Below are 13642 nucleotides of genomic sequence, written 5' to 3'. Positions count from 1 at the left end.
TAGTGGTTAGGGTGGTGGACTTTGGTCCTGGGGAACTGAGGAACTGAGTTTGATTCCCACTTCAGGCACAGGCAGCTCCTTGTGACTCTGAGCAAGTCACTTAATCCTCCATTGCCCCATGTAAGCCGCATTGAGCCTGCCATGAGTGGGAAAGTGCAGGGTACAAATGTAACAAAAATAAAATAGATACTATTGGAGATTCTACATAGAATGTTGCTATTCCACTAGTAATATTCCATGTAAAAGGGTGCGCAGGCTTCTGTTTCTGTGAGTCTGACGTCCTGCACGTCAGACTCACGGAAGCAGAAGCCTGCGCGGCCACATTGGTGATCTGCAAGGGCCGACTTCTACATGGAATGTTGCTAGTGGAATAGCAACATTCCATGTAGAATCTCCAATAGTAGCAACAGTGGAGGAGTGGCCTAGTGGTTAGGGTGGTGGACTCTGCTCCTGAGGAACTGAGTTTGATTCCCACTTCAGGCACAGGCAGCTCCTTGTGACTCTGGGCAAGTCGCTTAACCCTCCATTTCCCCATGTAAGCCTCATTGAGCCTGCCATGAGTGGGAAAGCGCAGAGTACAAATGTAACAAAAATAAAATAGATACTATTGGAGATTCTACATGGAATGTTGCTCCTATTGGAGATTCTACATGGAATGTTACTACTATTGGAGATTCTACATGGAATGTTGCTATTCCACTAGCAACATTCCATGTAGAAGGCTGCGCAGGCTTCTGTTTCTGTGAGTCTGACGTCAGACTCACAGAAGCAGAAGCCTGCGCAGCCACATTGGTGATATTTGGTCCTGGGGAACTGAGTTCGATTCCCACTTCAGGCACAGGCAGCTCCTTGTGACTCTGGGCAAGTCACTTAACCCTCCATTGCCCCATGTAAGCCGCATTGAGCCTGCCATGAGTGGGAAAGCGCAGGGTAGAAATGTAACAAAAATTAAATAGATACTATTGGAGATTCTACATGGAATGTTGCTACTATTGGAGATTCTACATGGAATGTTGCTATTCCACTAGCAACATTCCATGTAGAAGGCTGCGCAGGCTTCTGTTTCTGTGAGTCTGACGTCAGACTCACAGAAGCAGAAGCCTGCGCAGCCACATTGGTGATATTTGGTCCTGGGGAACTGAGTTCGATTCCCACTTCAGGCACAGGCAGCTCCTTGTGACTCTGGGCAAGTCACTTAACCCTCCATTGCCCCATGTAAGCCACATTGAGCCTGCCATGAGTGGGAAAGCGCAGGGTACAAATGTAACAAAAATAAACTAGATACTATTGGAGATTCTACATGGAATGTTGCTCCTATTGGAGATTCTACATGGAATGTTACTACTATTGGAGATTCTACATGGAATGTTGCTATTCCACTAGCAACATTCCATGTAGAAGGCTGCGCAGGCTTCTGTTTCTGTGAGTCTGACGTCAGACTCACAGAAGCAGAAGCCTGCGCAGCCACATTGGTGATATTTGGTCCTGGGGAACTGAGTTCGATTCCCACTTCAGGCACAGGCAGCTCCTTGTGACTCTGGGCAAGTCACTTAACCCTCCATTGCCCCATGTAAGCCGCATTGAGCCTGCCATGAGTGGGAAAGCGCAGGGTACAAATGTAACAAAAATAAACTAGATACTATTGGAGATTCTACATGGAATGTTGCTCCTATTGGAGATTCTACATGGAATGTTGCTATTCCACTAGCGACATTCCATGTAGAAGGCTGCGCAGGCTTCTGTTTCTGTGAGTCTGACGTCCATTGCCCCATGTAAGCTGCATTGAGCCTGTGGAAAAGCGTGGGGTACAAATGTAACTAAAATAAAAAATAAAATGCTTCAGTTGGCAGGGGTTGGGGAACCCCCCCTCATCAGCCAAGATATGTGAAGCAGCAGCGGTGGGTGGGGGGTGGCGGGAGGCAGACCAAAATGTGCCCCCCTACTTTGGACTCTAGCCCCTTCCCACCTCAAGGTCTGGCTACGCCTCTTGGGGATGCCACTGGGATCTTTTACCCTACATATTTATAGGTGTAAACTATGCAGGGTAAACCATGAGACGGGGCGGAATGATCATTTGGGTAACCAGGCAGTGCCCAAAGGCCCAGTGGCTCTGCCCTGTTGCCCGCCAAAGCACATTGCAGCCATCCCTGGTCCTACCTTGAAGGGCCTGGTGGTCTAGTGGCCTTTGCGGGGGCAGGAAAGGACTGGGAAGGGCAGCAGCAATGCGGGAGGGGGCAATGGCACAATGGTGGGGCGGTGGGCAGTGGCTGGGGGGGGGCCCAATGACCTTTACTGCCCGGGAGCCCTGACCACTGTCAATCCGCCCCTGGCATGAGGGTTTCAGTGTAAACAAAACAGAAAAATGTGTGTGTATCACTGCCACATAACTTCTAATGAACATCGCCCTCAGAGTTTTTAACAATAACAAGCATTCAGGTATGTGGGGGCTAATTTATAATACGACATCTAAGAGGAAAGGTGTTTATTTTAAGCCTATTTTATAAAGGCAATATAGGCCCTTAAGGGGGTAATTAGTAAGGTACAGAAAAAGTTGGGCTTCTACTACACCTTCATTTCCCATAGAAGTGACTAACCTGCACTTATCTCAGTATCTACTACTACTACTACTTAGCATTTCTATAGCGCTGCCAGGGTTACACAGCGCTGTACAAGTTTAACATGGGGAAGGACCGTCCCTGCTCAAAGGAGCTTACAATCTAAAGGTTACAAACTATGTAGTCAGTGTAGGTATCATGAGTGGGGAAGGTGGTTATGCGCCAAAAGCAAGGGAGAAGAGATGGGTTTTGAGTAAGGACTTGAAGATGGGCAGGGAGGGCGCATGACGTATGGGCTCGGGAAGGCTGTTCCAGGCATATGGTGATGCGAGGCAGAATGGGCGGAGTCTGGAGTTAGCGGTGGTGGAGAAGGGTACAGATAGGAGTGATTTGTCCTGAGAGCGGAGGTTACGGGTGGGAACATACGAGGAGAGGAGGGTAGAGAGGTAATGGGGGGCTGCAGATTGAGTGCATTTGAAGGTTAAAAGGAGAAGCTTGAACTGTATACGGTAGCGGATCGGGAGCCAGTGAAGTGACTTGAGGAGAGGGGTGATATGAGAGTATCGGTTCACGCGGTAGATAAGACGTGCGGCAGAATTTTGGACAGATTGAAGGGGGGATAGATGGTTAAGCGGGAGGCCAGTGAGAAGAAAGTTGCAATAGTCAAGACGAGAGGTGACGAGCGAGTGGACGAGGGTTCGGGTGGTCTGTTCAGAGAGGAATGGGCGAATTTTGCTAATATTATAGAGGAAGAAGCGACAGGTCTTAGCTGTCTGCTGGCTATGGGCAGAGAAGGAGAGGGAGGCGTCGAAGATGACTCCGAGATTGCGGGCTGAAGCGACGGGGAGGATGAGGGCATTGTCAACAGAGACGGAAAGTGGGGGAAGAGGAGAAGAGGGTTTGGGTGGAAAGACAAGGAGCTCAGTCTTTGCCATGTTCAGTTTCAGATGCCGGTTGGACATCCAGGCAGTGATGTCTGAAAGGCAGGCCGAAACTGGCCTGGGTTTCGACCGTGATGTCGGGAGTGGAGAGATAAAGCTGGGTGTCATCAGCATAGAGATGGTACTGGAAACCATGTGATGAGATCAGCGAGCCCAGGGAAGAGGTGTAGATCAAGAAAGAAGCGGTCCAAGGACAGAACCTTGAGGAACCCCAACAGAGAGCGGGATGGGGGTGGAAGAAGAGCCATTAGAATATACTCTGAAGGTGCGTTGGGAAAGATACGAAGAGAACCAGGAGAGGACGGAGCCCTGGAACCCGAATGAGGACAGTGTGTCAAGAAGTAAATTATGATTGACAGTGTCAAAGGCAGCAGATAGGTCGAGGATGGATGGCTGTAAGGATATGCAACAATCTCAGAATTCAGTCTAGCTCTCCTGTCTTCCACAGTCCCTCCTACAATAGAAGATGTCTTCTTAAAAGATGTGCTGGTAGCAGGATGTACAGGATCCCTCATGCAAATTTTGCTAGCTGTGGCCATCATGTTTGCTTGTTTTTCCAAAAAATCAAAATATTGTCGTCTGCATCACTCAAACATAAATAACAGTCCAGCTCATTAACAGGCTTCAGGCTTCAAAGTAGAAAGTGACACAGGGACAAAGTTTGTCCCCATCTTCACGGGCTCTGTCCCCATCCCCTCCCCGCTCCCGTGGGATCTGTCCCCGCCCCATCCCCGCAGTCTCTGCGGGTCTCCGTCCCCGTGTCATTTTCTACTTTCTATTTAAAATTGGAAACTTTAGAATATTGGTTACACATACATGCAGTGCCGTAGCGAGGGTGCCTGACACTGTAGCGGGGGGCAGGCGGGAGGGCCGATCTGCCCCCAGTGCACGTCACTGGGAGCTGCGTCAGCTCTGCTGCTTCCCTGCTTTCTCTGCCCCGGAACAGAAAGTAACCTGTTCCGGGGCAGAAAGAGCAGGGAACCAGCGAGCCAACACCCCCCCAGCGTGTGCACCCGGGGCGGACCGCCCCACCGCCCCCCCCTTCCTACGCCACTGCATACATGGGGGGTTGTTTGTCCTCCTTTGGGGGTCAACATATAGAAAGACCTCCAAAGGTCTTTTTATAGCCCATCTAACAACATAACTATGCAACAACATTCATTGCAAAAGCCCTTTGGTATCCGGAATGAACTGGATGCAGTTTCTCACATATGCAGTGAAAACGTGCAACCCAAGAAATGCATATGTTGTCTGAGAAAGAACTCTGTAAAATAAGCCTACCTTGTAGACATCGTATGTTTTAATAATGTCATCAAATAAACTGTACAGGTCGTTCAGCAGATCCACCACCTCCAGCGGAGAGCTTTGAGAACACAAGTTGGTAAAGCCAACGATGTCCGAGAAAAAGATGGTCACAGAAGCAAAACTCTCAGGTTCCACCGATTTTCCAGCCATAAGTTGCTCTACAATAAAGCTGAAAGACCAGGAATGGGTTTTGCATTATTTACACTTAATTTTGTGTCTCCTGTCCTTCCATCTGAGAAGATGGCCATGTTGGAAACATGTCTATTCTGACATCATGAATAAAAGTGAATGATTGGTTTATCTCATGCAACACTATTTGTGACTTTTCCAATTTTGGTAGCTTGCAGAACATCTGGAAGAACGTCAAAATGATTGTTTCTATAAAAGTATAAATATGGCAGGGCAGGTACTTTCAGAGTTTTAAAAGTAGTGGGCTCAATATTCAGTCAGAATATTTTTTAAATGCCAGCTGCTGCATGATTCTTATTCCCGGACACTCGGCACTGGCCACGTAATCTGGCCACTGGCATTTATCCAGGTTCCAGCAATATTCACCGATACTCAGATTACTACAAAATCCTGAGTGGTGTAGAACAAGAAGAAGTGAATCAATTTTTTACTTGTTCCAAAAGTACAAAGACTAGGGGACACTCAAGGAAGTTACATGGCAATTACTAGCTAGGGGAGGTTTTGCTTTACCCCTTGTTAGTCTTTGGTAAACCCCTGATGCAGCCTATTTAGCGAAACGTGGCCACGCCGGGACTATTCTAATAAAGATACTTTTGGATTCCTGGTTTGTTCAGCTTGTTGCCTTCTGTGGTCTTGAAGAACCTCTTCTGGTGTTGTAAACTGTACCTGCTGTATACTGCCTTGGGCGAATCTCTTCATAAAGGCGGTTAATAAATCTCAATAAATACTATCTGTTGTTATGTTACTATACGCTCAATGCAGTAAAACACATCTTGTAGCCTCTCTTTGAACCTAGGCCGCAGGACACATACCTCTTTTCCTTAGGGTCTGAGCAAATGATAATTCATAATTTATAAAATGTGAAACTATACAATTACCTAGGCAACATCGTTGACAAGAGTTTGTCTGTCTTTTTCTTCTCTGCCATGAGCTGGATTGTCCTTTCTTCCACCACCTCTTCCAAATGATTGGCATACGTTTCTAACTTGTTCACCATGTTGTCCAGAATACCAACATGACTTTGAAAGAGTTCAAACAGAGAGAGATTTTAGAAATGAAACCAAGAACCCTTAGGCTCAAAAGACACAATATAGGTAATGAGGTGAATTCTATATAGGGTGTTGAAAAAAAAATGCTATTCTATAAGCTGCACTTAAAGTTAGGTGTGGTTTATAGGATAGTCCAGGAATCACATCTAACTTTAGGTGTGGCCATTTGCACCAACTGAAATGTGGTACAAATGTATGCGCCTAAATTAGATACGTATCTCTCGTATTCTAAAACAATGTACGTAAATGCTAGGAACGCACCCATTCTATCTATGCCCCTCCCATTTCTGCACCTTTTTTTTTTACTTGCGTGTAAAATTTAGACACGGGTCCAGCACCTAAATCTACTTGTGTAAGTTCTAAGTGCCAATAATTGCATATTAAAAAGCCAATTATTGAAGCTAATTAGCTCGTTCTTCAATTAAATTACATGTGCAAATTAATGCACGCAATTTTTGGCAACTTTTATAGAATTAGGCGAAACATGTCCCCAGGTTTTGGTGAATGCTTCCCAAATTTGATGTGTTAGGATTGTGAGATATGTCGTATTTTAAAATGGGCTGCTGTAGTTAACAACATAGAGGGGCATTGATGGGGACAAAACTTTCAACCATTGATCAATCAAAAGCAATACAGGAGGGGGGGATGAAGGAGGGGCCAGCATTTTTAGCAGACTGGTCCCCCCAGACACCCCAGGAGAGCAATGGGGCATCCTAGGGGACACTGCTGTGGACTTCATATAAATGTTCCCAGGTACACATCTCACCATTGCTCCCTTATCTTGTCTGCTGATCCCTCCAAAACCCACCACACCCAATTGTACACCTCTAAAATAGCCCTTATGGGTGAAGGAAGCACCTATATGGGTGCCATGGGTTTTTAGTGAGTTTTGGAGATCTCACAGTTCCCACCACAAGTGTAGCAGGTAGGGGGGAAATATGGGTCTGGGTCCATCTGTCTACAGTGCACTGCACCGACCACTAGGCTACTTCAGGGACCTGCATGCTACTCTAATAGACCTGGCTATAACAGCTGAGACTGTCGAGTATTATTTTTATTCACATTTTTAGGGGTTGGGAGGGGGTCAGTGACCATTGGGGGAGTAAGGGGGTCATTCCTGAATCCCTCCAGTGGTTTTCTGTTTATTTAGGGCACCTTTTTGCATCATATTCATTAGAAAAACAGGTCTAAACCAAAACATTGAAGTTTTCACCCTAGACATTTAGGTTTTATTCCATTATGGCTGCAAAACATTCATGTGTTAGGCATACCCTAATCCCTTCAAAACACCCCCAACATACCCCCTTCTGATCTGCATGCACTGCAGATGAAACGCATAGACAAATGTCTACAAAATAGGTTTTGAAAATACCGATTTAGACGTTCTGAGAATAAATTTGTCCAAATGCTGCTTTATGACACTTTTTGGACGTTTTTCTCTTTCGAAAACGAGCTCCATAGCCACTTAAGTTGATATTCATCACTTAAGCGGCCATGAATTACCACATAAAATAGGACAGACTTTTATGCAGTTCCATTTAAGCACTAATCGTGACCGCTTAAGTGCTGACTATCAGCACTTAAGCGGCCAAGGGCTGACCCCGCCTCCGGAATGCCCCGATAGTTGACTTTTTGTTTGGCACTAACCGCGATATTCAGTGACACTTTTAGCCGGTTAAGTGCCCCTGAATACTAGCGGCCAGCACTGACCAAGCACTTTAACCTGTCAGCAGCCAACTTAAATTATTTTGAATATTGGGCAGATAGAGTTTCATTATTATAGTGATAAAATCTCACCCATCAGGACTTGCCTCCCTTAATCTTCTTTTGATGGTTGAAAATGTTGGACGCCTCTCTGGAAGTTCATCCCAGCAAGATTTGAGCATTGCAATGATCCGCTCATTGCATTTCTCCACTGACAAGGAGGGTCTGAGTGGGATAACAGTGCTGCGGTCCTTGAGTTTGTTGATAATCTCTGGATAGAAAAGAAACATTTTCATGTTCTCATCTTGGTCTAAAGGCCAATGAAATACTCATTACCTTGAAGACATTGTACCACTCTAGAACTGAAGTTTGAGGTTTTAAATCATACTACTGCCGAATTTAGGCTTGCGCTCCCCCGGCACCAGTAATATATGTGTTTCAAACCTCAGCACATCTTGGCTTTTTCACAATCTCACACTCGCTTTCTCGTTAGTTGAAGAAACCTACATTGTTGCTACCTTCCTAGAACCTTGTGAAGCAGGTCTTGGGAAGACAAAGGTACAGGAATGGGATACAGGAATACACTCTGCTGCTCCCCAGTATCTCTCCACACCCGTCCTTCCCTACACCCCTTCCCGTGCACTCCGCTCCATGGATAAATCCTTCTTATCTGTTCCCTTCTCCACTACTGCCAACTCCAGACTTCGCGCCTTCTGTCTCGCTGCACCCTACGCCTGGAATAAACTTCCTGAGCCCCTATGTCTTGCCCCATCCTTGGCCACCTTTAAATCTAGACTGAAAGCCCACCTCTTTAACATTGCTTTTGACTCGTAACCACTTGCCTCCACCTACCCTCCTCTCCTCTTTCCTGTACACATTAATTGATTTGATTTGCTTACTTTATTTTTTGTCTATTAGATTGTAAGCTCTTTGAGCAGGGACTGTCTTTTTTCTATGTTTGTGCAGCACTGCGTACGCCTTGTAGCGCTATAAAAATGCTAAATAGTAGTAGTAGTAGTAGTAATATGTTACCTTTTGGTTCCATGTTCAGATCTTGGAAAGGGCCGTCTTCAGTATTGTAAATCAGTTCTCTCATGATTATAGCAAAACTGTAAGTGTCGCCTTTCTGAGTACCTTGAAAGGGATAAGTCCCTAATCGAAGCAATTCAGGAGCAGTCCAATAGAGATCTATGAAGAAAAGGCAGGAAAATACTCAGTTTTACCAGGACAGGTCTGACTTTTTTGAGGAAGGGGCCAAAAGAGACCCAAACATTGATATTCTAAAAAAGTTTTTTTTTAAAATTGATAAAAATCCAAATACTTATTTTCTTAGGAGGTCTTCAATTCAGAATAATGCCCCTATTTGTAAGTCTGACAAATTCACATCTGTACTGGCTTGAGAAGGCTCAGTGAAATACTTTTTCTTTCCTGGATCCCACTAAATAGAAAGGGCTTTTTGTTGACCAGATGACTCTTTGTCCATTACCCAATCAAGCCTGCACAGGGCAGGTCAAGACAGAGAGGGAAAGAAAGAAGAAAAAGAAATATAAAGCCAGCAAACACGCTTTGGCGTGTAAAGCCAGCGAATACGCTTTACATGCCAAAGGACTGCAGCTCTCGGGGGTAGACGGTGAGGACTCTTGAGGAAGCACGAGCGAAACGGGTCCGTCGGGACCTCACTCCATAAGAGAGCAGTAACGGAGCAGCACAGCACAGATAAGTGGCTTTTTGATTTAAGATATTGCTGAGGACATTTGGGTCTGAAATTATCGAAGAGACTTTATGAGAGGTTTTGGTGCCTATGATTACTTTTTCACCGTGGGTTCAAAAAGTTTTGCACAGACTTTTATAGTCTTTGTTAATAAGTCCGGTTTAAGCAACCGAGTTGAGCCACGGTAGTATGAGGTTTGTCCTCTCATTTTAGCATAAACACAAGAAGTGTCAGTCAATGTGTTCATTTGATTCACGGTATGTTTGGTTATCGTATAAAACTAACCTTGACATTGACGAGCAATAAGATGGCGGTAATGCTGATGCAGCCCATTCACTTGGAATGGGTTGTGTTGACATCGCACGCAGCTGCTAGTGTGGCTTTGCAAACGGGGGGGGGGGGGGGGGGGGGCGGCCAAGATATTTCAAAAATAGACGAAAAAGACTTCAGAAGCTCAGAAAATTGTCCTCTTATGAACATCGGACTTACAACTGAGCAAGGCTTCCTCATTAGTAAAAAAAAAACCCTCCTTATTACTTTATTATCTTTGTATTTTTATTTTAAATGAAAATCAATTTTACTCAATATCTTTTTTCTTAAAAACATATTTCAATTCTTCTAAATCAGTTCAATAAAGCAGGACACTTATCTGACGATTGAAGGTTTTTGCTGGTTCACTCAACAGGGCACCACTGTTTCACTTAAAGCTTCCTCAGGTGCGTAACCATCACTATTCACAAAAACGTGTCCTGCCCAATACTGCTCACTCTTCTATAGTCCCTCTTTCTATATCATACATTTTTCAGGGTTTTCATATTAATAATATGCTTGCTCCGTCTCTGCTGCAAGGGGTCTTAAAGCATAAACAAATATAATATGGAGGTACTATGTATGTGAATAAGATTGTCACCCAAGGCCATATGAAAGCATCAACAGATAAACATCCTTTTGTGTATAAACTTTCACAGCACCAGAATACCATGCTCACAACATCTCCAAGACAAATCACCAAGAAAAAAGTCTTTGCTATTTTCCATTGTCCTCTACTGTTATTGTCACTGATCAATACCTGTGTACTTAGTAGTTTTCATGGTTACCACTCTTAACGTAGACCCGTACTTGAATTCCCATAATCCAAACCCGGATAACTTGACTTGCATTCGACTGTCTACCAGGCAGTTTGTTGGTTTTAAGTTTCCATGAGAAATTAGAGGGCTGTTGTGGAGGAAAAGCATTCCCTGTGGAGACAAGATGTAGAGCACCATGGTCATTATTAAAATAGACTCCCCTGTTTGTGGAGAGCATTCAACAATCTGATGAAGTGTTACTTTCAGGCTTATTTTCAAAAGAGAAGGACGCCCATCTTTCGCCAAAAATCGGAAGATGGGTCGCCCAAATCGGCATAATTGAAAGCCGATTCTGGGTGTCCCCAACTGCTTTCCATCACAGGGATGACCAAAGTTCACAGGGGCGTGTGGAGGAGTAGCGAAGGTGGGACTTGGGTGTGCCTAATACATGGACGTCTTCGACCGATAATGGAAAAAAAAATGTCCCTGACGAGCACTTGGATGACTTTACCTGGTCCTGTTTTTCTTACGACCAAGGCACAAAAAGGTGCCTGAACTGACCAGATGACTGCCGGAGGGAATCGGGGATGACCTCCCCTTACTCCCCCAGTGGTCACTAACCCCCTCCCACCCTCAAAAAAAAAAATCTTTCAAAATCTTTTGTGCCAGCTTCGATGTCAGTCTCAAATGTCATATTCAGGTCTATCGCAGCAGTATGCAGGTCCCTGGAGCAGTTTTAGTGGGTGCAGTGCACTTCAGGCGGACGAACCCAGGCCCATCCCCCCCCTACCTGTTACACTTGTGGTGGTAAATGTGAGCCCTCCAAAACCCACCACAAATCCACTGTACCCACATCTAGGTGCCCCCCTTCACCCGTAAGGGCTATGGTAGTGGTGTACAGTGGTGGGTAGTAGGTTTTGGGGGGTTGGGGGTCTCAGCACACAAGGTAAGGGAGCTATGTACCTGGGAGCAATTTCTGAAGTCGACTGCAGCGCCCCCTAGGGTGCCCGGTTGGTGTCCTGGCATGTGAGGGGGACCAGTGCACTACGAATGCTGGCTCCTCCCATGACCAAAGGGCTTGCATTTGGTCATTTCTCAGATGGGCGTCCTTGGTTTCCATTATTGCCGAAAATCAGAAACAACCAAGTCTAGGGGCGACCATCTCTAAGGATGACCTAAATGTCAAGATTTGGGTGTCTCCGACTGTATTATCGAAACAAAAGATGAACGCCCATCTTGTTTCGATAATACAGGTTTACCCGCCCCTTCGCCGGGACGTTTTACGAGGACGTCCTCAGCAAAACTTGGGCGTCCCTTTCGATTATGCCCCTCCACGTGATTCCAACTTTCAAAAATATCTCTATGGGTGAAACAGTGTTTTACCCACAAAAACAAGCAATTTGAAAACTGCTCATCCTCTGTGCAGATAAAGGCACATGTGTTCTTTTATAAGGCATGATCTTTTACCCATATTTGGCAACTACAAGGAAGGAATTTCAACCACACTTGTATTTTTGTTATCGAGGGCACTGGGATTTTCCATTCATGTGAGGTTTGAGAGTAAGTCAGTGGTTCCCAAACCTGGTCCTGGAAGCATCCCAGCCAATCAGGTTTTCAGGATACTCACAATTAATGCATACAATGCATACAAATTAATCTCATGAATATTCATTGTGGATATCCTGAAAACTTGACTGTCTAGGATGCCTCCAGAGCCACTGGAGTAAGTGATATTTGTTCCACCACTAGAGACACCTGCATGATACGTTCACATATTTAATAGGTAGGGGGTACGAACCGAAGAGTTTGAGTCAGATGGATGGTGAGCTCAGGAAACTGTAGATTGGAGTGAATAAGGGAAAGTGGAAGTGGGGCACCCTATCTGAGTTCCAAAAAATTATCTGATTACATTGGGTTGGTATGGAGGAAAGTCAATCTAGGTCCAAGATGCATCTTTTGTCCTTATATCAACAAGAAAAAGAGGTATCCCTTGTCTGAAGGTGGTGCGAAACTTGAGGCACAAATGTTTTTTAGGACTGTATTTAACAGTGTAGGAGTTTGCTGAAGATTATTATGACTTTTCTGGGAGACAGAAGCAAATATCTGTTGGTAATAGTGTTTCCAAATGGAATCAGCAAGAATATAGTTCCTCATGGGTTGGCCATATCGGTGACATACATATGTTTATATACTGCTTTTCTTCCAACAAGGTAAAGCACAAACTTAACAGGAGAAATCGAAACAGTAAGGTGACCCTAGCGGTAGTACCACAAACTACTATTAAGGTTCATCGATGCCAGTAGGAATGTAGAGGGACCACTCCCATCTAGGGATACTAGGCCACCAAGGATCACTGCCATATAGAACTTGGGGGCAGGGAGGGGGGAGAAGGGTCTGGGGTGGAGGAGGGGAGGTTCCAGTGAAGGGGGAGAGTATTAGATAGGTTTGGGGAACTTTGATTAGATGGAGTGCGGGATTGGACCACCCTCTGATCTGCAGCTCCAATTCCCTCAATCATCATCCCAGTCCTTTGATCATCACCCCAATCTGAAGCCCCAATCCCCTCCTGATTATCACCCCAATTCCTTGATCCGTGGAACAGCTTTCCCACCTGTCCTGGAAAGCTATTTCATGCACTGACTACCTTTCTGTGAAGAAATCTTTTCTGCAAAGCAAAACATGTATACAAGTACACCCCATGTATTTTTGATGTAAATATCCCAAACTCTTTTTTGGTGGTGGAGATAGGTGAAAATTCTAACAACCAGGTCTCCATAAAGAGCAAATTTTGTAGAAGCCTGTGAAAAAGTTTGATAGTATCAGGACAAAAGTCCATGTTATACTTACATTGACTATGTCATATGCAAAAGAAAGTTTAAATATCCAATCCAGTTCAATGTCACTGTTCCTCAACACATCCTGAAAAACATGGTTATTGAAAACTTTACATATAACTGAGAGGTCTTCTATTGTTCTTCAAAAACATAGGCATTTTCGAAAAGACGTCCAAGTCAAAATAGAGACCTCCAGGTCATAACATCCAAACTGGACGACCATCTCACATGTATTTTCCAACTGGAAATACATCAGGATTTCCTGTTTGAAAATACACGAGATGGAC

At 44.9% G+C, this 13642-nt stretch overlaps 1 protein-coding gene across 1 annotated transcript in view; it reads right to left on the bottom strand.

Moving 5' to 3' along the window:
• LOC115471045 (guanylate cyclase 2G-like) overlaps window positions 1-13642 on the bottom strand; it is a 108471-nt gene that overhangs the window by 16933 nt on the left and 77896 nt on the right. The window contains exons 12-17 of the mRNA XM_030204713.1: window positions 13369-13440; window positions 10524-10692; window positions 8776-8931; window positions 7837-8014; window positions 5869-6009; window positions 4778-4970 (exon numbers count right to left, since the gene is read on the bottom strand). Coding sequence (XP_030060573.1) covers window positions 4778-4970; window positions 5869-6009; window positions 7837-8014; window positions 8776-8931; window positions 10524-10692; window positions 13369-13440 — 909 coding nt within the window. The remainder of the gene's footprint in view (window positions 1-4777; window positions 4971-5868; window positions 6010-7836; window positions 8015-8775; window positions 8932-10523; window positions 10693-13368; window positions 13441-13642) is intronic.

The sequence above is a fragment of the Microcaecilia unicolor genome, chromosome 5, assembly GCF_901765095.1.
Source record: "Microcaecilia unicolor chromosome 5, aMicUni1.1, whole genome shotgun sequence".
NCBI lineage: Eukaryota > Metazoa > Chordata > Amphibia > Gymnophiona > Siphonopidae > Microcaecilia > Microcaecilia unicolor.
The sequence above is the reverse complement of the archived record's forward strand: the minus strand, read 5'-3'. Positions and strand labels throughout refer to the sequence as shown.